At 41.2% G+C, this 27,131-nt stretch overlaps 1 protein-coding gene across 2 annotated transcripts in view; it reads right to left on the reverse strand.

The window, feature by feature from the left end:
• mgat5b (alpha-1,6-mannosylglycoprotein 6-beta-N-acetylglucosaminyltransferase B) overlaps positions 1–27,131 on the reverse strand; it is a 71,568-nt gene that overhangs the window by 18,385 nt on the left and 26,052 nt on the right. For both annotated transcript variants that reach the window (XM_026165432.1, XM_026165433.1), the window contains exons 7-11: positions 25,729–25,893; positions 17,537–17,706; positions 4,615–4,746; positions 1,842–1,975; positions 255–385 (exon numbers count right to left, since the gene is read on the reverse strand). In XM_026165432.1, the coding sequence (XP_026021217.1) occupies positions 255–385; positions 1,842–1,975; positions 4,615–4,746; positions 17,537–17,706; positions 25,729–25,893 (732 nt within the window). The remainder of the gene's footprint in view (positions 1–254; positions 386–1,841; positions 1,976–4,614; positions 4,747–17,536; positions 17,707–25,728; positions 25,894–27,131) is intronic.

Consider the following 27,131-nt stretch of genomic DNA (forward strand, 5'->3'; position numbering starts at 1 on the left):
TTGTTTGCAGGAAATGTAAAACCTAGTGGGCGTTTGACAGAAAAAGGAAAGCGATATTTAGAGGTTCTAAAAAAGTATCATATTTTGGAGTTTTATCAAATCTGAAGTGCCTCCATTATACAGTGTAAAATATATTTCACATTTAGGAACAAAAATTATTACATGGTATGAATCAAGATGTAATATTCTTTTTCTCCTCCTGTGGATTAGACACTTGCTATTTGTGTATTGATGCTTGTGCTGGATATACTGACCTTCCACATGTTGGTTTCTTTGCCATATACAACAGCCATGTTTTTAACCTTGTTCTTCTGAATATTCAGTCTCTCTGTCTCATTCAGCTCCTCTGCCACAAAACCCATAAAAGAGTTGTCTGGAGTGTGGGCTGCCAAGGACAAACAAAATAATTGGCAATACAGTGTTTCAAGTCCATTACAAGAGTCAAACAAATAAATAAAAAGGTAGCCAAAGTGCAGCTGCTGTGAAGATTTGTGGTGCTGTGCACGTGGACGGTACAGAACAAAAGAGTGTGGCAGGAATTCAGGGGAAGCGAAGCTCATTGTTTTTCTCAGCAATTTGTTATTACATTAATCTGGTGGACTAAAGGGAAACGCAGGAAATGGTGCACTCGCTGGGGTTGAGGATGCTTCTCTTGTATGATGCTGTTAACTCCTGATCGGGTGACTTGATGAGTCACATCTGCGCGGTCGATGATGACAGTGCAACTTCATTATTTCAGTAAGCTGCACAAAACCGCTGCTATAATGTCCCCACAGCTGTCCGCTTTCAGGAAGTCAAGCAGCATGAATGCTAGCAGTCACAAAGGAAGTCTGCTGCAGCGGGGATTTGCAAAGAAACTGTATTTTTCAGAAACTCAATTAAAGCTGACAACTTTTGGTATAAGACTTTGTGATAACAGCAAGTGTTTTGGCTACAGACGGTTTTGCTCATTGTCACTGAATTAATTGGAGACAAACATCAGAAAGTTTCTTTTGCTACAATTTTCACCAAAAGTGTCATGAATGTGCGTGTGTGTGCTTGTGTTTTTGCACCTTTATGTTTGGGTCTTTGTGGGTGTGTGTGTGTCTGCATCCCACACAGGAGGTATTACACATCTGTGCAGGCCCAGCTGTACTGATTAGTTTCCTGCCTGCTGCTGTAAAGGCTCGCCTGTGACAACCTGAGATCTTTATTAGCTCACGGTGTGCTCACATTTTAAGTTTAAAACATTAACTCACTGGACACTGTATTAGGTACGCCTTGCTAGTACTGGGTTCGGCTCACTTGCTTTCTGAACTACATTAATTCTTCAGGGCACAGATTCAACAAGATCCTGTAAACATTCCCCAGAGATTTGTGTAGTGTAGCCTCAGTTTTCTGTTCTTAGCTGACAGGAGGGGCATCTTATGTGGGCCCATGTCCAAGGTTTGATGATTTGTGAATTCAGAGATGCTGTTGTGTATACCTTGGGTGTAACAAGGGGTTACTTAAGTTACTGTTGCCTCCCTATTAGCTCATAGCAATCTAGTCATTCTATTCTAACATCAACAAGATATTTTGCCCCGGAGGACTACTGGATATTTTCTCTTTTTTGGACTATTCTCTGGAGATGCTTGTGAAGAAAAGTCCAAGTAGAGTTACTGCCATGTGATTGGTTGATTAACTATTTTGCAGTAACAACAAGTTGAACAGGTGTATCTAATAAAGGGTTCATGAGTGTATATATCACACACATATGTGCATCAAAACAACTTAAAGCATCTGTAAATTCAAGCAGACGTTGACTTTAGACTCAATCTCAGTGAGAACAAAGATCGTAGAGAAATAAGCAGCCCACATACGGAACATGGTCATGTACTGCTGGCCATGAAGGTTCCAGTAACCCCAGTTCGTCCTGTAGCCATGCAGAGTTGCATACTCCTCGTGGTTGTAGGCAGGCTCTGTACCGAAGGTATCAATCACTCTTATGTGGCATCTGGGACAAAATAAGAGATACAATTAGCCTGAATTAGAACAAAGCTGTCTCTCGCATTTATTTGTCTCCTCTAGCTGAGTGAAAAACAATACATTTAGCCTTTTGTACTTTGCCAGAACAGCACATGTGCATACAGTGAGATTGAGTCTAGAGAAACATGAAGAAAAAAAAATCTAATTTTGAGTTATGGGAGCTAGTCTGAGTACTCTAACACAGTCTGGGTGTCAGAGTCTTGGTTTGTAAAGCTGTCAGTAGTGATAGATGTCCACGTCCCCAGCCATCACCCCCAATAAGCAGAGATCACACACGCCTCAAGGTGAGACAATAGGAGCTTAAATAATAGACTTGTTTTACAGCCACCACAGGACACGCTGCTGTAACGGATCATGATATGGTATTGGTCCATCCTGGCCAGAATCTGAAGAAATAAATTTTAGGGCGAGGCTTTTTTTTTTCCATGTGCAGGGCTTTGACTAGAAAATGCGTCAGGTTCTCTCTGATAATGTCAAAGCAGCAGTGAGTGGATAAACATTACACCGCTTTGACTGCATCAACAGAAAAACAAAATAATTATTGTCCTCTAAGATCAAACTAAAATAGAACATTTAGCTAACAATGACAAGCTAAAGAGGAGAGAATTACTCATCAGCACTTTATTCGGTGTAAATATTCACACTGGGAAGCGGAAGAAGCAGTTCGATGTAATGAAATTGGAGACGTTTTATCAATAGCTTGCATCTCTAATCAGTGTCAGGGCTGGAGAGGCAATCAAAGTATTGGCCTGTCACTTTGTCAGGAGAGGACTATTGGTCGATCAGCCGACCTTGAACTGATGCTGACTGGAATCAGCGTAGGCTTTTGATTTGAGAATTCTCAAAATGCAGCAGAATCAACATTCATTGCTGTGAAATGTGTCTGGGTGCTACCCACTTATTTCATAAATACAACACCCTTGTCCTCTTATGCATTCAGAGTAAAATATGGGATGAAAAAGCCCAGATGATTGTCATCATTTACATACGACTATAGCTTGAGTGTTTTGTTTTTGTTTCCTTTTTCATTAATCAATTTTGTGACGAAATTTGCAATTTGCATTGAAATCTGTTTTTTTTATCGCCTGTTTGGTTTAAAAATTGAGGATTCACTTGTATACCATGACTGCTTCAGCACTGCAAAGCTGGAAGACAAGGACAAAAACTTTGCCAACTGCATTTACTGTCCTTTGATGCTCTGCTGAATTTGTACGTTTGTCACTGACACTGACAAAGAAATGGACAGTCTCTAATTTCATGGCAGTTTGATTTTAATGGAGAAAGGCAGAATATCAAAAAATTCAGAAAAAATGAACATTACATAAAAGGTATACATTGATTTGCATGTAATTTAAATAAGTATTTGATCCCCAAACATAACATAACTTAGTACTTGGTGAAGAAACTCTTGTTGGCCAGCACAGTGGTAAAAACGTTTCTCACCAGGTTTGTAACCATCTCAGGAGGGATTTTGGTCCGCTCCTCTTTACAGAAGCTCTCTAAATCTCTTAGATTTCTTTGCTGTTGCTTGGCAACTCAAAGCTTTAGCTCCCTCCACAGATTTTCTAATGGATTAAGGTCTGGAGACTGGCTAGACCACTCCACGACCTTAATGTGCTTCTTCTTTAGACACTCCTTTGTTGGGTCATTGTTCTGTCTTCTGTGTTGTGGCTGATGGGAGGAGGTTCTCATCCAAACTTTTCCATCTTATTTTGGCCTCTCAATACAGTGAAGTTATCCTGTATTCTTAGCAGAAAAACAGCCCCAAAGCCAGTTTCCACCTCCATGTTTGATTGTGGGGATGGTGTTCTTTGAGCCATACTCTGCATTTCTCTTCACGGCAGATCAAGTTGATGCCAGCGAGCTTGATTTTGGTTTCATCTGACCACAGCACTTTCTCCCAAGTCTAAGGCATTTAATTCACTCCCAAACTTAAGGTGGGCCTGTTGATGTGCCTTCTTTAGCAGGGGAACCATGTGCATGATGTAAGATTTCAGTCCATTACAGCGTAGTTTGTTACCAACGTTGGTGACTGTGGTCCCAACTGCCTTAGGATCAATAACAGCTCCTCCAGTTTTGGGCTTATCCACCACCTTTCAAATGATCATCATCACCACAAGAAGCAAGATTATGTATGTACACCCGGCCGAGGGTGATTGATGATCATTTTGGGTTTTTTCCACATTTCCAAATAATCGCACTAGTTGTCATTTTCTCACCAAGCTTCTTCCTGATGGTCTTGTAGCTCATTCCAGCCCTGACACCCTCTGACAGGTCTTTGGTCTTGCCCGTGTTGGTGTATAACTTTTATGTAATTAGCTTTCACTGGATTTTTCATTGATATCCCGTCTCTGTCCTTGAATGAAAACTATCATAAAAATTAGAGACTGTTCATTTCTTTGAAAGTGAGCAAACTTACAATTTCAGCAGGGGATCAAATAATTATTTCCCCCACTGTAGGGAGTGAACCCGGGGCTCCTTGATCGGTGTTTAAATTTCTGTTAACCAACAGGAGACCCCCCCCCACCCGCCTGCCCTCAGATCTTGGTAAATAAACAGAAATTAATATTTTGATAGACACAGAAAAATAAAGCATAAAGAACTGACTTGTGCTTCCTCAGTGAAAGACCCATGAGCTGCTTCATTTGCTGCAAACCATGGTAGTCTGTGTAGATGAGGTCAAAGGGCAGAGGTCCCGTCAGTGGGCAGCTTCCTCTTCCTGGAGGTACACCCAAAAACCTGCACACAGGTCAGATGGGCTTTCATCATCACACTGAGCCAAACAAATTAAAACCCACGAGAGTTGGCACAAATAACAAAGTTTTGGACATTTCACCAACACTGTCCTGTAGCTAACCGCAGCATTTCTTCTGCTGATGTTTTCCAATATTGCCTTCTTTCATCATGTTTTCCCATGATGTATTTTTTTTCCTTTCAGTTCTCTGAAATTCTCCTTTGTGTTAAAGTATCCTTGCTAACTAAACTAATCAAAAAATAATAAGAAGCCGGCTCCCAGAAAGCACTGCAGCTCCAGTAATATTCCTGCAGAGGAAACTTCGAGCTTATAAGATGGCAAAGATGTGTGCATGAGTGAGAGGAAGAGAGAGTGAATGAAAGAGCCCAATCACGTCGTGAAGCATGTCAGCGCTCTCGGTGAGACGGCGCAGCTATTCAAGCATACAACAAAGAATTTAGCACTACCAGGGAGCAACGTCTCGCAGTGGGGAGCCACCCAGTTTGTCTGCAGGCTTGTTCCAGCTCACACACCAAAGCACACATATTACCCAAAGCAAACACCACATTCATTCGACACCTATGAAGGGGTGGTTGCATTACGCATGTGCAATCTGCCATACTCATGATGATGAGGGGCTTCAGATCTTTTACCTTCAGCCTTAACGTGCACACCTTCTGTCTGTATTTTTAAATGTCTGCACCACATTAAGATGCCTGTCATTCTGCTATTCTGCAGCTTGATCAGCCTTGATATGAAAAATCTGCTGCCTGAATATAAATAAATAAATAAAACACAAAAATCAGGCTTAAATAAAATCGGAGAATGGCAATTACAAAAGAGCCTTTTGGAAAAGGAAAGACAGAAGATGTAAATTTGGTGTCTGCTATCACAAAGTGCTATCTAACTTCAGAGCACCCGGCTTTCAGCTGGGATCAAGGTTGCACTTTGTTCGAGAAAAAAAGCAATTAAGCGCGCCTATTTTCATTACAAAAGGAAAGATCCATTTCGTCAAACTTCGGCAGTTCTGAAGACCGACGCCACAGTACAAAACAGCGCGGAAGAAAAAAAAGACCGTGTAATTGGATGTGAAGATTTGTAAAATCATCTGTATACTAAAGAGATCTCACTGCCTGTCAGGATAATGTGACATGAAACCATCTGAAGGCAGTTTGCTGAGAGAATAAACTCTGGTATAAGATACTCGGGTATGCATTCTATATTCATCCCAGACTAGACACACACACACACACACACACATCTAAATATATATCTTTTAAAATGAAATGGTACAATAGAATAAAACTAACCATTCACCTTACAAATGTAATCAGATCAAGTTTTGACACATTTGTCTCTTGAATTCATCAATAATCCTGTTCAGCTTTATATTTGTTACAGTCCAGTGAGAGCAGATTTTTCTTGATTACTTTTGACAGATATATTTGAGAACAAAGCATAATGAGACAAAAACTTGTCTATTTTATACACAGACATTTTAATGCTCAGTCCTGCAGCACTAATCCATCTATTCAGATTGCGGGGAAGAAGCACAGAATCACAGATTTCTCTCACCCTTGCCACCTCTTTCAGTCATCCATCCAATCACCAAGTTGTTCCCCAGACAGTGTGTCCTGGGATCGCTCTGGGGCATCCTCCCAGTGGGACATGCAAAAAAAAAAAAAAAAAAAAAATCTTTGAAAGCCTTTAGGAGGCATCCTAATCAGAAGCGCGAACAACCTCAACTAGCTCCTTTAGCTATTTTGCAACAGATAAATGTTAAAAGAAAATTAAGTCATTATTTGGTTAAATAGCTCTGTGATGCAATGGTGACATTTAGTCATCCTTTGAGGATCGTTGTTAAAGGGGGCGCCTGTCTCCCTTTCAGTAAGTAAGTAAAATATTCATTCATGTATGTTCTCCCCGTGTCTGTGTGGGTTCTCTCCGGGTACTCAGACTCCCAAAGACATGCAGTTAGTGGGGTTAAGTTAACAGGTCATTCTAAAATGGCCCAGAGGTGTGAATGGTTGTCTGTCTGACCGCCCTATGGCAGCTGGGATAAGCTCCAGCATAATCATCACTTCCAGAGAACTGTTGTTGATGCAGGACAGTTTATGTTTTATACATGATTCCCTTTGCTGTGGTTCGCCAAGATGAACTCTTTCCTGGCACAATCATTTCTCTGGTCTTCATACTGGTATGCGCCTTCTGGCTCCAAATGCAATCTCAACAGATGAAAAGAACATAGATGCAGGTTAGAAACGCACTAGCCTTTTATGTGCCATCAAAAGAAAATCAGAAACACCAGAGCAAGCAGTCGCCCCTGTCAGTCAGTCAATAAATTACTTCTGTACAACTCAATATGACGGCACTAAACACAAAACATTTTCTCAGAAGTAGTGAAATGCATGTGTATGTGAAGACCAATGAATAAAAATCCTTTAATTGAAAGCCCACCTAAGGTCAATGGCAAACACACAAAATGCAATCTTTAAGATTTGAACAATAATAAGCATCTCAAAGCTCTTTCTTCCTACATGATGCCTGTCATCAAAGTGAACAAAAGCAATGAAAATCTATTTCTAAAGATCATGTGTGATTAAAATGGCACTAAAAGAAAACCCACTGAAGTACCAATAAAAGGCTGACCGGTCTGGTGAAACAAGTTTTAAGCATTTCTTTGAGAAAAATAAAATTGTTAGCAGTTGGAGTCAAATCCATGACCTTACATTTCACCATTCTTTTACTACCTGGCTCAGAAGCAAATAACGCACAACGCAGCATACACATACACACAAATACCTGCATAACAAGAGCCATCGATCTTTCTTTGGACAGAGAACATATTTAGTCAGCACGGCAGCCTTGTGGAAACCAGCGTGGCAGCTGGTTCCTCAACAGTGGACGGGAATAATGAGCAGGAGAGGGTCAGCCAGCGATACTTAAACTGCAGTTTCATCAGTCGATGATACACACCCAAGCAAGTTGGTGCTTACACAAACAAAAGGCTGTTTCACTAAAGCTGTGTTTTCACTCTATACTCCTTCAATTGAAGTATGCAGCCCGGTGGATAGAATCCACCAAAACCATAATCAGGCAACAAATGTACAATAAAGTAAACTTTTCAGATACTAAATAGATTGTGAGGCATTTCACAGATTCATGAAAACCAAGAGAGAGCTGAGGATGATGTCTGTAAACATGACTAACACACAATGACAATAACAACATAAAGCTTGTTCACAGGTTCACTCATGAAGATCCGTAGCAACTCGTCTGCCTGCAATGCTGGTTTCTTTGAGCTGCGTGTCTATTCGGTGTCAGACTTCATTTCATCACTTCCTACCAGTGCAGGTATCTGACCATGTTGACCCTTTTTAAAAAGTGATTGCTTGGACTTTTGGACAAGGAATGAACCAAAATTCATCTTCATGTTTCTTAAACGGCTACAGGAAATGTTCGAGTGTAGTGAGGTTCTACTGCATGGATTTCTCCTCATTTCTCTGCATCATTGCTTTACATAACAATATAAAGTTCCTTGAGACAACTGTTGTTCTCGTCATTTGGCGCTATATAAATAAACTGAAATGAATGGAAATTTTTCCCTGCACTATGAGTCATAGTGTGTTCAGTAAAGACATGAATACAATCTGTTAGTTCATGTCTGACCTTCAGTGTGGCTTAGATGGAAATTCAAGTAATTTAAAAAAAAAAAAAAAGAAAAAGAAAAGAGAAGAAAGAAAAAAAAACCAAATGTTTCTCTGCATTTTTCTCTGGTGCCATAAATCTAAACATTAATGCATTTCTATGGGGCTGTATGTATAAGATCATATGTATATGAGAAACTAATGACCTCAGTTTCTTCCTGAGGCATCTCCGTACACATACATACAGTACATTCTTGCTTTAGCAAGAGTGGACCATTATTATAGCGTTAGGTGTAATCAAAATAAAAAGTAGAGCATTTCAGACTTTGTATATCATCATAATTAGAAGCAGATGTGACTGTTTATTTAAGGAACATTTCAAGGTGTGATCAAAAGCCTCGACTGATGTCAACATTCCCAAAAGTGGACCTTTACAGACTGTAGTGGAACTAAACACAAAGGAACGTCTTGATGCATTCTGATGCATTCTGGGAGACTGAAGAAGTCACTTGGATGAGTGATGAAACGTTTCTCCCACAAAAAAACGATACGTCCAGATGAACAGATTAAACTTTTGGAGGTAAACACAAGGGAACTTAACTGAAGTTAAACGAGTCACTTCCTGAGCTGTGAATCTACACTATTTGTTAGACTTAAGACATTAAGTAGATTAGAATACTGTAAAACGAACAAACTCCATATAAATGTATGGGACGTTTTCCTCAACATTTCTCCATAACACTGAATTTTGTATCATTCTTATTTGAATCTATGTAGTCATGAAGTGTATATTTTTTTAATATTGTATTTCTACTGTATTGTGTTTCTAAAATTTATTTATTTTTAATCTGAAGACTCAAATAATTATTAAGAAAAATCTGCACTGCAACTCAAAACTTAATAGCTGTTCTAAGATCAGCACTGTTAAGAGGTAAAACTGAGATTTCTACTAAATATTTCTACAGTGCACATTAATGGCGTAAACTATCATAACCAAAAATAACTAAAAATTTACAGTCATGCTATCAGAGCTATTTGACTGTACGTTAAAACTGTACATAAGCTTCTGAGTCTGAAAAGGGAAGCCAGCGCTGGAGCGTCTTGTACCTGCATTCTTTCTGACGGCCAGCAGGTTGCGAACAATAGTTCAATTATATGGAGTACAAGCTCTTGGCTCCTTTGATCTATGACCTTAGAAAAAGCTTTTCTGATGAGTTTATGGACTTAGATCCTAGTTTCCACCTCATTTTGTACATTATAATCCCCTTTAGTATCAAAAATCCGACTACATCATGGTAAAAATGGGTGTACAGTTTCAACTGTGTGCGTGTACAGATTCTTTAAAGGTCTCAGTTAGATTTAGCGTCACGCCTGGTTTCAACATGGTGACAGCCAAAATACAAAACACAACAGCTTGAGGCTCGCCTGAAACGGTGGCTCACTCCATCGATTGTGGCTCAAGAGTTGGGAGTTCGCCTTGTAATTGGAAGGTTGCTGGTTCGAGTCCCGGCTCAGACAGTCTCGGTCATTGTGTTCTTGGGCAAGACACTTCACCCGTTGCCTACTGGTGGTGGTCAGAGGGCCCAGTGGCGCCAGTGTCCGGCAGCCTCGCCTCTGTCAGTGCGCCCCAGGGTGGCTGTGGCTACAATGTAGCTTGTCATCACCAGTGTGTGAATGGGTGGATGACTGGATGTGTAAAGTGCTTTGGGGTCCTTAGGGACTAGTAAAGCGCTATATAAATACAGGCCATTTACCATTTTCCATCTTTTATCTAGTGAATAGTGAACATGCGCTAGAGCATGAAAATGAGTATCAAATTCCACGAAAAAGGCCAACAATCAAAATATTTCACTCTGAGGTAAACGTGGTGCACAACTAGTCAATTAAACAACACTGCTGTCACAGGACTGTGCTCCTAGCATGACTTAAAACCGTGACATTAATTTTTACTCTATATAATAGCCACTACATACACACATACTGAGCCACAGATTTGCACGCTGCTTCATGTGGTTTCACTCACCGGTACTTTGCATGAGTACGTCTCTTAGATTTCACTGCAGGAGTTTCAGTATGAATTACGGCCTGTATGGGCTCTCATAGTGTAATGCTGACATGCATTAATGTGAGAGCAGATGTATTACAGTGACTGAGTGCAGAGCTGTATGCGAGTCTGCTCCTCATACATCCACTAATGCCGCTGCTGTTCAGAGGTTTAATTGGATATATGCAAATCCAGGGAAACTTTAAGAGAAGAGTAGAGGGATTTAAGTGCATTAACGGCCTAGGAGTGCGGAAATGAGAGTGCAAACATACTGTAACTCGCATACAGTACGCGCATTAGTACACAAACAACTCTCTCCATCTCCCTCACACACAAGATTAGAGGATAAGGCTGGCATTAGTTTTATCTTTTTTCATGATTAGCAGCAAATCCCATGAAAAGACCGAAGCCACCGATGAATTCCCCCTAAGTGCTGTCTGTGCAGCCGCAGTCTATCATATACAGCTCCACTATCAAACATACACAACATAAAACAAGATTTTGTTTAACACAATTTTGTTTCCACCTCATAAGCAGGCGGTACATCCATGAGCATGCTCAGTGACGCCTTCCTAATATAGAAGTATTCTTCAAATGCAGTTGCAGTTATAGAAAATTGCATGCCACATTCTTCATAATGAAGGAATATGCACAAAGATGTAGATCACATCTGGACAACTTATAATTATAAGAAGGATAATATCATTTAAAAATAAGATAAAATAATCTCTGCATACATTGTTTTGCACACGCACAATGCATTTGAGCTGCACTGCAAAGAAGATTTGGGTTTTAATGGGCCACTCAGCTTTCATAGAGCACGAATAAGCTGTGAGATAAGGACGGCATAAAAGGAACACTGCAAAGTGAAGAACAAAGGTGCAAGACTTGCATAAATTTACTCCTCTTGACAACCACCACTGGGCACAATTTCTCTGTTGCACAGCTGGCCACTGGCACCATAACAAATCAACAGTTTGGGGAAAGGAAGAGAGCCAGAGAAACAAACGAGGGAAAGAGACTTCACGGTCACATTGTGCTACTTCTTAAAGGGTGCATATGTCCAGCAGGGAGGGGAATTGGCTGAGGCAGATTTTCAGACACATATGAGGAGCCGAGCCTGCGAGCGAGGAGGTTGCCAAGGGCTGCAGGGCAGCTGGGAAGAGGGCTCACAGTGTGAGGGGAATGACATGGGCCACTCTCTCTGTAAAGCTGGCCTGGCAGAGGGGAATGAGGTCTGGCATGCTAATCAACCACTTGAGGCAGGAGGAGGAGACAAATACTCAGATGTTGTTTCTGTTATGATCATAAACAGCTGATGTGCCACTTTGATGTGCACTGTCTGAGTCAAACTTCATGTTCAAACGGCTAATGAAAATATGGCGGCTGTCACGGCACATAATAAACACTTTCCTCATATTCATGTTGAACAGCTGTGTGAATGTATAAATATGACTTTCTCTCCTAGTCTGCAAAAATAAAACTGTTAAACATCTGTTGTTTTTTTTTTCTGGGGAAAATATCAATAATAAAAAACAGCTGAGTCCAAATCCTGCAGCTCACTTGTGGTTTCTCCCCATTTTAAATTTTATTTATTTATTTATTTATTTTAAACCCACACTTTTTATTCTTGGCGTACTTTGAGCTGTCAAAATCACAAGCGAACGTATTCTTCTTGAAAGTGTCCTCGTGCTGCAAAAATTATAACAGCCATGGATGTCTAGGGACATAAAAATCTGTGGGAAAATCTGTTCAAATCTGGTTTGGCCTTTAAAAAATTCAGTGAAAATATGTAACGAGAATTAACAGCTCGGGTTTCTAAGCCTCTGTTTCTCCGCAGGTTGCACTGATTTTTAACCTTGTCCGCATCAGTTGCCATCAGTTATTCATTTCATCGCATTAGATCAGGGTTGTCAAATTCATTTTACACTGAGGTGCAATTTTAACAGTACGTCCGAGTTTTTTCTACCTAATAGAGAAATGCTGCTTTACTACATTGAGGAAATATCCCTGAAGTAGATTAATAAAATTACAGAAAAAGTTCTGGTAGCTGGAGGTTTTTGTTAATTCATAGAAAATGTTCTTATTTTTATTGTGGACAAACTATTAAAAAAGAGAAAAAAACATTTCAATGTTTATCTATCACTTAGTTACTTTAGTGCAGTATGAATGGTCATGTGGGACTTTATCAGGAGGACAAGCTGTAACACTTATGAAAATACATTTAGAAGTCACAAATCGATGCCATCCTTCACAATTTCCAGTGGGCCAGATTGGAGTCTTTGGCAGGCCGATTCTGACCCACGGGCCTTATGTTTGACAATCGCTGCATAAGATATAAGTTCAAATATCATATACATTTAGTTATGACCAAAAATGTGCCGTGTGAAATGACTAGGCCAAATTATAAGCAGTTCACCTTTAAGCCCCAAAGAGTTTGGGACAAAAACCCTTCAGCCATAGCTTTTGTAAGCAGAAATGCATGAAAACCCCCCAAAACCAAAACGGGAACCTTAAAAACCTGAAGGTTCTGTCATAATCTAAATGAAGAAATATCTCACTATGGTTGCCAGACATTGAGGGGGGGAAAAGAGCTATTTTAATTTCCCTTCCTGTACCGAAGACAAATCATTATGATGCTATCTCACTGATGTCTACTCGGGCTATTTTTAACAATACTGCTGTATTGCCTTTGATCCTAAACCATAGAAACATCAATCAGAAAGCTGCTGGGTGAGAGTGCATCAGCACTTATGGAGAGGCACAACCTGAGACTGCAGTGTAACAGGAGGAGGGGGTCTTTGCCGGAGCTTCGGAGACGAAAACGCTTTGATTTCAACTTTCTTATTTTACACTTCTGAATGCCCGCTCACGTCTGCCATTAATTCGCGTTTTCGGGGTAGGCTGCTGGATTACAGACACATTTGACCCTGAATTTGACATTTGTTAAATAATTTCAAAGGGTTAGCAATCACACAATTCAGACACGTCTTCATGTTTGCAGCCAGGAACAGGGTGAAATTACCTGGAGGTTGTGTTAATGGGCTCTGTCAAGTGCACTACAGATCCAGATTAGACATAATTGATCTAGAAATGGCTATGCTTGGCATAAGCAGGGGAGCCTGAGAAAACAAACAAACAACACTGTTTCAGAAAGAGATGGACAGAGAGTGTGTCGGGAATCGTCACAGGAGATGTGTGGCAGTAGCTGTAGCTGAGGTGTATATCCTGTGGGTGGAGGACAGGGAGTCTCTTTGAAAAAGCACACTGAAATATTGGTTTTCTTCAGATTATCTCTGGATGACAACACTGCTTTGTCTGCTTACATTACCTCTCCACTCTGCTGACAGAAATTTCTATACCTGAGTGTGTAGTTGTTTCCCCTGTTTTTTTTCCCCCCCTTTCCCTCCTGTGTTTCCTAGCTCCTCAGGTGCCTAGACACCATGCTCTGTTGCAGGCTAATTACCTGTGTCGCTCTGGGAGGAGATGAGGGGAGATCCCCAAGCAGAAGAGACAGCTGTCTTTGCGCCTTTCCAAGCTACTGTAGGGCCCTCCCCTCTGTGCATGACAAGCGCCGATGTTACAGACAGAAATCATGTCAAGGCCACTTCAGCCTCCACCTCAATTAGAGCAAATCCGGGGAGGAAGAGTGACAGAGACTGCATTTCTTCTCTTGTTCTTTTAGTAATAGTTGTCTCCTTTTAAATGGATATGCCTTTTGCTCATCTTTTCATGAGACAACCTCCTGCATCAAGGCTCATGTCTTGAATTAATCTCCACATTTTTATATTTCACCACTTCCAGCATGTGATTCTGCATTTACAATAAAGAAATGAGTAAAGTTCAATATGTATTTCATTTCTATCATGTGAACTGTTTTTACCTCAATGTGCTTTGGGTGCAGACTAAACTGCTATCTCTCTGCTGAACTGGACGAGATAACCTTTTTTGATGTTGCCTTTTAGAGCATTTTTAATGCCACCATCTGATAAGGCTTGCTTTGTGTTTAATTGTGCTAACAGCCGACATTATTATTAGTTTTTGCATCCTAATTAGCAGATATTTGTGTTTGTGTGGTTGACCCGTGAAGTCTGTAGTAGAAATGGGAGTATGGAGCCAAGTATCAATAGTATTGATACCAGTGTTGCTATCGGTATCAGACTGATACTGTTGAGCTCACTTAGGCATGCTAAATTATTTTTTGGAAATAAAAAAATACATACCTCAAACATGCCCACTGAGAAAAACAGGACCTTTTATTTGTAGCCTGTAGCATATTTAAGTTTACCCAAGGTGCTTTAGGTCAGTGGTCTCCAACCTTTTTTTGCGCCACGGACCGGTTTATGCCCGACAATATTTTCACGGACCGGCCTTTAAGGTGTCGCGGATAAACACAACAAAATAAAACTAGTACCGGTACCGAAAAAAAGAAGATTTATTCATAACACACCTGAAAAGACCCAGGAAAACCAAGTTAACGATAAAAACGATAACAAAATAACTGAAAACCAATAAAAACCCTGAAAACCATACATTTCACACTCAACTCTCGCGGCCCAGTACCAAGTGAATCACGGACCGGTACCGGTCCGAGGCCCGCGGTTGGGGACCACTGCTTTAGATCTTATCTTAAAACTGACTCCTTATACTGCCAAACTTTCTCTTATGTCTTTGTATACATGTGTGTTTGTGTACTCTGTGGCTACTCCAACTTCCTTCGAAAGACTAGCATGCTAGGCTAACAGATGTTTCTAAATTGGTTAAAGGGCTAATGTTAGCTGGTGATACTGTAGCTAACATTAGCTAAAGTATCACCAGTTAACATTAGCTAATGTTAGCTAAATGCTAACATTAGCATGCTAACATTCTGATGGTGACAAAATTGCTTTGAAAATTTACCAATTAGCACTAAAAGCAACCTGCTAACGTTGACTCAAAACTACACATGAAAAGTGTGACTGTCAAAGCTGTGAAAGGATAGGCACAAAAGTTCACACAAACCATCTGATATTTGAGATGTTTCAGTCACACTAACAGGAAGTGCTGATGGTGCCACACTGGAAAAGGCTTTCTTGTACTGCCAAGAGACCTAGGTAAAAATATCATTAGGATGATACGCACCCCTGCCACCTAACAAAGTCTAGATGATAATTATGAATGCCTGTGCCATCTGTTGTTCCCCCATCTTCTTGGATAAACATTAAGAGACAGAAGCAGGTTTTCAAAGTTATAATTACCAGGTAGTCAATAATAAAAAACAACAGATAAAAAAGATAGAATAATTACAGTTTATATATATTTATTAATTCAGCATCTACTCTTAAGAAGGAGTGATCAGTGCATCTTTCAGCACAAAAGAAAAAGACCACAATGGAGCACCTGCAGGGAAAGTAAACAAGCGTCTGCCTAAAAATGTACCATGGGAGGATAATTGATTTGTTTGAGCAGGCCAGTAAATGGAATATGCCAGCCAAAGTCGCCACACAATGAAGCCACCAGAGAGCACGGATGTTGCTAATCAGCTGTGTGATACAAACCAAAAGCGGGCTTCCCACTGTAACTGAATTCCCAATATGGCTAATAAGCCTATCAGAGAGAGTGCTGAACATATGCAACAGGCCTGTCCACATAAGCACCACAGCAGGCCATGCAGTGATATTAAGCTCTTTGGGTGGAAAAGAGGAGAGTAGGAAATGTAAATAGATCCATGCCTGAGGGAATCTGTGGGAGCGCAACCCACATAACGATCTGTCAATTTAATAGCGTGTGGGAGAGTAAAAGTATGGGATGGAGAGAAATGTTCTCCTTTTCTGTTCATTAATCGTCACAGAAAGGGATTGATGGATGTTCGGCGTCTGTCATGGCCAAATTTTAAAGGCTGTGGAAATGGAGAGGGAGATCTAAAAATTGCCATATTTTGGGGAGTTGCGTCCAAGAAGCGCTAATTTCAGTTCTCCATTATCTTTTCTCAATGACTGACCATTTCATTTGCTGATTACTGAAATGGTAAGTTAAAAAAAGAAGAAGAAAGAAACTCAAATATAAGCACACACTGGACGCACAAAATATGAGCTGCTTGAAAGAATCGTCCATAACCCTTGCTAATGTCTCTTTGTGAGTCTCTTGCAGGACTCATGCAATTTTCAAAACATTTCTGATGCTGTTCCCAATGGAGACGAGACTGCGGTGATTCAAGCTGCCATGACACCAATTAGTGGGGTAAATAATGGCATGGAAAGCAGACGCATTCCCACAGCGGCTTTCCCACCTCACTGATCTCCCTAGTATTTTCAAAGTGGCTTTTCTTCACAGCCTGAAATTTATGATGAAAGGGCTGCACTAACTCATCAGTGCTGTTGCCTCTTCCATACAACAATGGCTCGATAACCAGTGCATATCATCATCAGGCTGTCTGCTCTGGCATCAAGCCACAGCACTGTTAACACACACCAAAAAAAAAGAAGAAGAAGAAGAAGAAGAAGAAGTAATAGCAAATCCAGACTTGTTCAGTCATTTTCCTGAGCAGCCACTGTGAAGCCCGGGCAGCTCCAAAACACCACGCCACTGAGTAAATGTTCAAGCAGGCAGGACTGGACATGTCTGCTTTCTGCTTTCTGAACTCTCCATACTACACCTCATCGCCGTGGCAACCAATAGTGTTGCTTTTAGATAAAACCAGTTCACCAGCCTGACTGCGAGACACGCTGTGTGTACACGTCTGTATGTCCTCTGTCATAGGCCCTTATGTCTGTGCAGCGAGTGACGAGCCCGTTATCACTCAGGAGTCAGTGAGCTGCGCCAGGAAGGAGGTGCACAAGCTGTAGAGATGCTGTCAAGCCCTCAGGCTGAAACAGCACTCTGCAGCAGGAGGAGATAGCTTATCTGTGTGTGGCCAAAGGTGATCGAAAACAGTGTGTAGGCAACAGCACTGGGATCGGGCTGCCGATGGCTCACAGAGCATCTAGAATGAACAACAAAGCATTTTCATTCACTTTTTTTGTTGTTTTGTTTTGTTGCTTTTACGAAAGAGCAGATGACTCCCGCACAGATACCCTCACATAAGATTTTAACTGTGTGTTAAATGCAAGGTTTATATTAGCTTACCCATGCAGCTCCTTGAGAGAAAACGAGATCTTGAGGTTGTGTCCCAGCACGTGGAGGGCTGTGAGAATGTCGGCCCATTGCACCATCTCACCTAAAGGACCTCCCTTCAGCACCTTGGGACTGAAGACATCCCCAGACTCCTCTGTCAGAAAACCCACGTGGACGAGAATCTGAATGCAGAAGGTAGAGGAGAAGAGTCAAGGCAAGAGAGGAATGGAGTTGAGTGCACCACAGCACAATGTTTTTTTAATGCAATGCGTGCAGTGTTTCAGTTCTGTTACAGTAGGGAACTGGAGATTTTTTTTTTTGCCCCCATCAATTTCAACTTTTGCTATTCAGACAATCTCCAGCACTGCATGGGGAATAACTGAAAGCAATTTTGAGAGCAATTTTCCTAGGTATTTTAAAATTTCACATATAAATGTATCCAGATATTAGGCATGGATCAGTGAGGTTACATTTTAAATACTGAATATGTAATGAATGAGGAAAAAAGGAAAGAAAAAGCAGGCTGGCTGCGTTTCCACACTAGGGAACCAATTCATTCAACTCTGCATGAAGCCGAGAGAAAAACTGACCTGTGCGAGGATAATTAATATGCACAACGATGCACGACTTTTAAAACTGTTTACCAGGAAGCATAGCTTTCACAGGCTATTAAATATTTTCAACAGATGGCAGCATATACTTTTCTTTTTTTTTTTTTTATTTCTCCATCACACGTGTTTTGAAAAACCTTTTTTTTTTTTTAAAAAAAAAGATTCACAATAGATCACACATATGCTAGCTAAGTAAATTTAAACATTGCAAGCATTGCTTTGTTTCAGTTCGCAGATTCCTTTATTGTCTCCTACACTGCTAACACAAAACAGCTTGAGCCTTGAAACTGTTTAGCATGCAGAGCTGTGCCCACATATGAGCCACACATATCAGATGTGAAATCACTGCCGCAACAACAGTGCGAATTGTGGTAGGGAATAAAAAAAAAACAAACAAACAAAAGATCTCAGTTTGGTGTAAGGGCTGGGGTGGGTGGTGTAGGGGGGGTTAATTTTATAATTTGCACAAACATTGAAAGAATAAAATAACCAAGTACGTAAACAGGACATAGTGATTATCAGCATATGTTCAACAATAACAGAAAGAAGAATGGATCCTTTGAAAAAATATTATAAATCCTTTTATTTTTTTTTAATAGATAGGGCTTCACTTATTATAATGCTTTTGAAGACAGGAATGGTTTGGTCTAGACTGAAGCATCACATTCAGAAGTGATCAAAAACAGCGTGTGGGCACAAACACTGTGATCGGGCTGCTGATCCCTTACCGAGCATCCAGAAGAAACAGCAAAGCATTTTCACTTCTGAATTGAAATTTGTGGGAATTTTCCATAATAGTGATGATGGTGGTAAATGTATAACGTGTAAGTTAAAAAAAAATTAGATTTAAAACTTTACTCTGGAGGTTTTTTTATTGGATTAAACTGATAAAACTGTAAAGTTAAAGTTTATCTAGAAAAAGCTATCAGTCTGTTTGTTTTTCCTGATTTATCAAAGTCAGGGTTGCAGGAGGGCTGGAGCCTATCCTAGCTGACTGTGGGAGAGACATGGGGTACACCCTGGACATATCACTAGTCTATCAGAAGGCTAAGACAGAAACACAGTCAATCACACTCATGGCAAATCTTGAACTGAATTAACTGAACTGGACTGTGGGAGGAAGCTGGAATACCCAGAGGGAACTTGTACAAACACAAACACGACATGCAAAGTCCACACAGCAAGTCCCCAGCTGGCCAGCAGGTTTGAAAGCAGACCATACTTCCTGTGAGGGGGCAATGCACCATCATGACACCCTCCCTTTAGATAATGATATAAGCTTGCTAAAATGTTTTGATAGTTTGGGGGAATGATTTATACAACCCTGATATCTAAATCAAGTCGAACTCCGTGTAGCTACTTGGCTTGTTGAAGCTACCCAGGTGTTAGCTGGTCTAAAAAGTTCCCTCATCTCACTTTCCACCGTGCTGTGGGTAACACTGGGTGCAGTTGAGTCCCATCTCGATCAAGTGACGAGGACAATGATGTGACCGTTTCAGGAGATGATAAAATATTTCTTAACACCCCGATAGCTTCCTGAAGAACTCCAGTTTCTTCTCCCGCCTCCATGCTGTCAGACACTTGAAAGTGACCCGCGCGTGCTTCTCAGCCAATCACAGCGGTACAGACACCCAGCCTTCCGTTTCCATTAAACTCCTTCCGTTTCCACTATACTCTTTCATTCACATACATTATTCTCTTGCATACATATATTTTCTTCAGACATGTATGCATTCTCTTCTTACATACATATATTATTTGTGAGATTAAATGCATATTGAATGCATGTAAATGAGAGCAAAATGTAGGAATGCATAAATGAAAACGCATGTATGTTAGAGTGAAAATTGTAAATATACATGTATTTTAATGTACATAAGAGAGCACAATACTGCAATGTGTGTGTTAAATGTGTAAACATGAGAATAAAAATATCTAAATATAGAAATTAAAATAAAACTATGTGAGAGTGAAAGTATATACGCACGTGCGTATACACACGCGCACGTACGTGTGTATATACGTATATACACACACACGTACGTGTGGATGAACCGGGATGTTCGTCTCCTCCTGAAGGCCCGCAACACTGCCTTTAGGTCAGGAGATGCACACGCCTACAGTACAGCCAGGGCTAATCTAAAGAAGGGCATCAAAAAAGCCAAACACCATTACAAAAAGAAGGTAGAAGAACACTTCTCCAACTCCAACCCCCGACACATGTGGCAAGGACTCCAGACCATCACAGACTACAGGACCACCAAACCCTCCCCCGCATCCTCTGATGTCTCCTTCCTCAACGAGCTCAACAACTTTTATGCTCGTTTTGAGCGAGGGAACCCCACAACCACAACCAAAGCAGACATGACGCCAGACCACCAACCTATGACTCTCTCCCCCACCGATGTAGGAGCGGTGCTGAGCAGGATCAATGTCCACAAGGCTGTAGGCCCTGATGGCATCCCCGGGCGTGTTCTCAGAGCGTGTTCTGGGGAGCTTGCAGGAGTGCTCACAGACATATTCAATCTGACCTTGGCCCACGCTGTGGTACCGGCCTGCTTCAAATCCACCTCCATCGTCCCGATACCCAAAAACTCCAACCCATCTTGCCTCAATGATTACCGCCCAGTAGCACTCACCCCCATCATCACTAAGTGCTTAGAGCGACTGGTCCTAGCACACTTCAAATCCTGTCTCCCCCCCACCCTGGACCCCCACCAATTCGCATACCGTCAGAATAGGAGCACAGAGGATGCAGTCTCCATCGCAATGCACTCTGTCCTCTCACACCTGGACAACAACAACACCTACGCCAGAATGCTGTTTATAGACTTCAGTTCAGCATTCAATACAATCCACCCCTCACAACTCATCAGGAAACTGACAGACCTGGGTATCAGTTCCCTCATCTGCAAATGGTTACTGGACTTCCTGACCAACCGCCCCCAACATGTCCGGCTGGATAACCGCTGCTCATCTACCATCACAATGAACACCGGTGTACCACAAGGCTGTGTGATGAGCCCTTTCCTCTACTCCCTCTTCACCCACGACTGCAGACCTGCTGATGGTTCCAACACCATCATTAAGTTTGCAGATGACACCACGGTGATTGGCCTCATCAGTGACAACGATGAGGCCGCCTACAGGGAGGAGGTGGATCGTCTGGCTGAGTGGTGCGACAGAAACAACCTGCTGCTTAACACCGAGAAGACCAAGGAGCTCATCGTGGACTACAGGAGGAATGCTGACCCACATCCACCCATCCACATTAAGGGGACGGCTGTGGAGCGTGTGAGCAGCTTCAAGTTCCTGGGAGTCCACATCTCCGAGGAGCTCACCTGGACGACCAACTGCTCCAAGCTGGTCAAGAAGGCTCACCAGCGCCTCTTCTTCTTGAGGACTCTGAGGAAGAACCACCTGTCCTCAGACATCCTGGTGAACTTCTATCGCTGCACCATCGAGAGCATCCTGACCAACTGTATAACAGTCTGGTACGGGAACTGCTCTGCCTCGGACCGGAAGGCGTTGCAGAGGGTCGTGAAAACTGCCCAGCACATCGCCGGAGCACCACTTCCTGCCATAAAAGACATCTACAGGAAGCGGTGTCTGAAAAGGGCTGGGAAAATCATCAAAGACCCCAGTCACCCATCACATGGACTCTTCACCCTCCTGCCCTCTGGGAGGCGCCACAGGAGCCTCCGGACTAAGACCACCAGGTACCGGAACAGCTTCTTCCCCACAGCTGTCAGACTCCTGAACTCTGCCTCCTGACATCTGACCCACGTTAAACTCATGGACTGAACATACACACACCCACAATGGACAACTGTACCCTCAAACACAATAATAACATGGACTGAACCACCACTCACAACCACTAGCACTTTATATAGCCTCTGTAGAAACTATCTACACCCTCACTTATCTTAACTGCACTACTGTATAGCTCTGTGTAAATAATCATTCTGTACATTCGATAATTTTTAATCCTACAACTGTTTACAACTTGCATAGTTCCCATTTCTGTATAGCTGTATATCCCAGATTCTGTAAAGTTATTTATTTCATATTCTGTATAGTTTTTCATATTTATATCCTGTTCATATCCTGTACATAGCTTGTACTCACTACAGCCTGTACATACTTATAGTTATAGAATATTCACAACATACTTCATACCGTGTACATTATAACATACCATAATAGACCCATTTCTGTAATATACTCACATATCTATATTATTGCTAATATATATTGTAATATATCTATATCACTAAAGCACTTCTGGATGGATGCAAACTGCATTTCGTTGCCCTGTACCTGTGCATGTGCAATGACAATAAAGTTGAATTCTATTCTATTCTATACACACACACGTACATATACGTATATACACACACGTGCACCCATGCTATCTTGCATAGATAGAGCACTTTAGGTTGAAGTTGTAAAAACACACATACATACACACATACATACATAGCCTCTAGTCCAGTGTGACCATCTGTTCTGACAGGATGCTGATGTTATTGTTTTATCTGAAGATGATTCTGTGTCCAGTCCACTCAGAGGCAGATTAATTGTATTTGAACAGATTAATTCAATCAACAAACCAAAAATATCAGACACGATTTCTAACTGCTTGTCAAAGAATGACTCAGAACAGATTTCAGTTCCCACAACCTAAAAGAGCATGCAATTGCAATGCATGCATTTCCTTACCCTTTCTATTTAAATCAAGATTTTTGCTTCTAGTTAGACTTTAAACAAACACAAAAGACTCACCAGCAGTTACTCATGACTTACTAAAGTATCACATGAATGCCGAGTCATACCTACTGAACGATAAAGTAGGAGGTGAGGACAAGTTTTTCACTCAAACACTAAAAGCTCAGAGTACAGTGAAACAGTAAAGGCATCAGAAAACTGGACACGCTGGCCCGATACACTCTATAAAGATCTCTCTTTCACACAAATCAGTGCATTTCTGTTTGCTCAACAGCTCTCAGTGTTTCAGCAAAGGAAGCCAAGCTTGCAGGGTCTGGTTAATGGACAGTAACTATTACTGTCACGCAGACCATTACAGTAAACAAAGCTCTCTTTTCCCAGTGGGGGAAAAAGAAGCTGGCATTTGGAAAGAGCAGAATCCTATTAATAGAGAGAAATTTGATTTATTCAGTTGAAAACTGGCTGATGAGAGCAACACAAATACACACACACAACATAATGCCAAGATAATGTGAGTTCATTTACAAAAGACAGAATTCAGCAATTCTGAATTTCTTTCAGTCTTGGGAGAACGGCCTACATCCATCTCAGTAAAAATAGCTTATGAAACTGAGATCTGGACTACAGTAGCATCATAATGAGAAGCAAGGCACATATAATGACACTGTAGCTTCTTAATAAGATGCTCCACACAAACATGCATGGCAAATAACTTACCATACGGTACATGGAGAGGATGTGTAATTGTATGGCTATAATCACATATGACTATATTTATGTTCAAACCAAATTAGTTCAGACATTTAATTACTTCATTACAATAATAAGATGTGACTGGACCTCTGTTCCATGTGGAAACAATGTCAGTATCGGTCTGTTTACGATTCACTGACCAGTTTTGACCAGGGAGATGATGTCATTGTTTCAGCCATGTTTCCTTAGAGCCTGTGCAAGAAGGCCATGGTCTATTTTTGGTGAGAGAAGTTATTTCATTAGAATACCACTTAGCACTAGTTAGAATAGATCTGTGTAATGTACCCCTACAATCTATGCAAGTACCTTTCTAACCAAGCTTTACTTAATAGGAGAGAATTTAGCAGTACACTTTCATCTAAACACTGTCACCCCTTGCTCCAAAATACAAAATGGGCCAAAACTGAGACTTTGCAAAAGCAGCAGTTGGATAAGATGGACATAGCTACTGTGATGTCACCCGCAGGTTTCTAAAGTCCTGTAGCCTCGAGATGAGACTATAGTTATTAGCTATACCACAGATAATCCTCTATTTTGAAACACAGTATCACTAAAGACCATTAAATTCAGGCCCTTTGCAAAAAAGTTTAGATTTTTCAGATCCAAACTCAACACACTTGCATTTTTGCGGAAAATACGTCCTCAAAATATGCACTATGGACAAAAAAATTAAGTTGGCATCAAGCAATGATGAACTGGTCATGATGTTTCTAAACAAGAAAAGGAAGAAACTGGGATTCTGGGTTCATCCGATTCTCACGAGAAGCCGACAACAGGGAGAATTTCATGTTTGAGTCCGAAAAATATTTTTAACTCACAAAATATTTGCACAGATTTTTACAGATTTTACGGAGCCAGTGTGTAAAGGCCTCAAGATTTCTGAAAAAGGACTGAAATTTTTGTTCAATATAAAACAAAATGAGTTCTTACACTCAGTAGAAAAGTCTGACTGCTATGGGATGCAAGACTTGTTGCAACCAAAGCTATTGCCATCTGGTGGCATCTGGAGAAAAAGTAGTTTTAAGGCTTGATTTATTCTGTATGCAGTCCATCTTTGATATACAGATTATGGTATGGAATTGGCATTACTTTACTATTTTTGTGGTCAGACTGGCATCAGACAAAATTCAATCAATTAAAACAATTAAGAACAGAACAAACAGCTGATATTTTAAAAAGTGTGCTTTTGCCTTAGGCTACAGTGAATTTTCAGCCCCTGGTTGTAGTGGTTAAAAACAGTGGGGTTTTTGTTTTGGTGGGTTTTTTAACTCCTGTGTTCTGAACCAAAAACATATGAGCAGCCTAAGGCAAAGCAGACTGCTGGCACCCCAGAGGCAGCAACAGAAGTTTCAACAGTGCTAATCAATGCGTCATCAAGATGTGAAACAGCTAACACCACAGCAATTCAGATAAAAGTCTAGAGGTGGGGAAATCTGCCATGGCTGTATCTTGTGGGTGTTCTGCATTACACATTGTTGTTTTATGCCATAATTAACATCAATCTTTGCGACAGGCATTGAACATTTACTTTTTATTCCCAAATGTACAATCTAAATTCTCGCCAAAATACACCATGCACTCATGCCAGTGCTTTTTCACTGGACATCTCTTGATACTTGGTGGAAATGCAGCTGTCAGAGGTGAAAGTGCACAAAAGCCTCTCAGTAGTTACTCTGAGTCAGCATCTGTTCATGTCTGTACCTCAGCATAGTGTAATTAACACCAAGCAAGCAAAGATTAAGAAGAACATAAAAGTTCATCTGAGTGTCACGGTTGTTGGTAACTTGGTCTGGTGTGTGAGCAAGTTTGTTAGAGTAGAAACATTCTGTGCTGAGAGGTTTTTTTTCCCCTCAGTGCCGAACCAGATGGATTTACATCAAATTAGAAACTGAGGAATACGTTTCCAGACTTAGAAGACAGGAAAAAAAAATAAATAACGAGGGAAAAAACTGTAGATAAACGCTTTTATTCAGAGCACTCATCTGCTGTATGTTGCTGTCACAACACTTTGAAAAGAGGAAACCGCATCACGGACTACTTCTCCTTCTGCGCACACTTTTCCCCCAGTGTGCGCAGAAGCATTTGCGTGTGAAAATCTCTCATATTCACCCTTTTTTGCTCTCTCCAGTGGTTGCGAAGCTTGTCATCCAGCCGCCGAGCAGCAGAGGCCCACTGTGCTGCCAGCCTGCGTATGCGTCTCTTCATGAAGCTCAAAGATTCCTTCCCGGTGCCCACCTGCTCCATCAGAGCCCCGATGTCAGACTGAAAAACAGCCTGGATGACAGGAGAGGAAAGGTATCAGAAATGGAAGGAAAATTAGATGTGGCTTTTCATGAGCCAATAATTAATTTCATTCTTTTGTTGTAATAATTCCTTACTGAATTTTACACCAGGAAATAGGGATTATGCTGGTATTGAGATGAACGGGTGAGAGATATTAGAAAAACGTTATGATGGCTGTTTTTTCTTAACAAATAAAGCAGTTTTCATTGAATGTAGTTTAAAATCTATAGGTGACAAACAGTGTGCAGTGTCTTGTTATCCACCGTTAGCCTGAGGTAGACTCCTTGGATAGGACACACGAGATTCCCAGATTTTCCTCTTTCACCCACTCTAATCACTGCATTATAAGGCATAACCAGTATGGGATCGTTAATCGAAGGAGAGACTGCATAGAAGAGCTGAAAGGATTTAGAAGCGAATAAGCTGATGACCACAAACCCAAACTGTCTCTCTCTAACACACATATACTATAAAAGAAAAAAAATACATAGAGCTGCACCGTCTTCTCTCAATACAGGTGGATTATTGCTCTCAAGAGCAACTTGTGTACAGCAAAACAAGATGCAGAGCACTGAAGGGACGCATTGGGAGTATTCCCAGTGAGTACCGGCTGGCAATTACAGCAGAAGGCAGAGCTGCAGAAAGACTTCACGTCAGGGCCCATCATGCTGGCAGTGCATTACTCTGGGGAGAGACGCGGGGGAGAGGATGGGGGCGAACGGATGGGTAGACCTAGCAGAGTGATTGTAAGCTCAGCGCATCGCATGTTGATGCTGAAAATAAAAATCAAATGAGGCAGGAAAGCAAACAGCAGTGAAAACTGGGAGCGACACCTAGCACCGTTTAAGCGATAATTTACAGCTGCTTATTCTCCTCCGCAGGGAACTTATCAACAAATATGGCCACTGAATCCTCGAACATCGAAGCACGAACCACTCACCATTTCACACCATTATTTTTTATTTGCCAATTTCACATATTTTCTTATATTTTTGCCAATTTCAGGCTTATGATAACTTTGAGATCGACACCACAGGTGGCGTTTCATGCGAGTGCAGATTACCATGCACTTCCTCAGTGGAGCATCAGCCCCTTTTTTGACCTGCCGGTGAGAATTTCGACTTTAAAAACATTGCACTCCCCCACCCTCTTGAGTTCTTCTTCATCAATGCACAGCCGTGAAAACAACCCAGCAAGATTCCTTAGTTCAGCAACAGGAATTCTCCTTT

Source organism: Astatotilapia calliptera, chromosome 4, assembly GCF_900246225.1.
Source record: "Astatotilapia calliptera chromosome 4, fAstCal1.2, whole genome shotgun sequence".
NCBI classification, from domain to species: Eukaryota; Metazoa; Chordata; class Actinopteri; order Cichliformes; family Cichlidae; genus Astatotilapia; species Astatotilapia calliptera.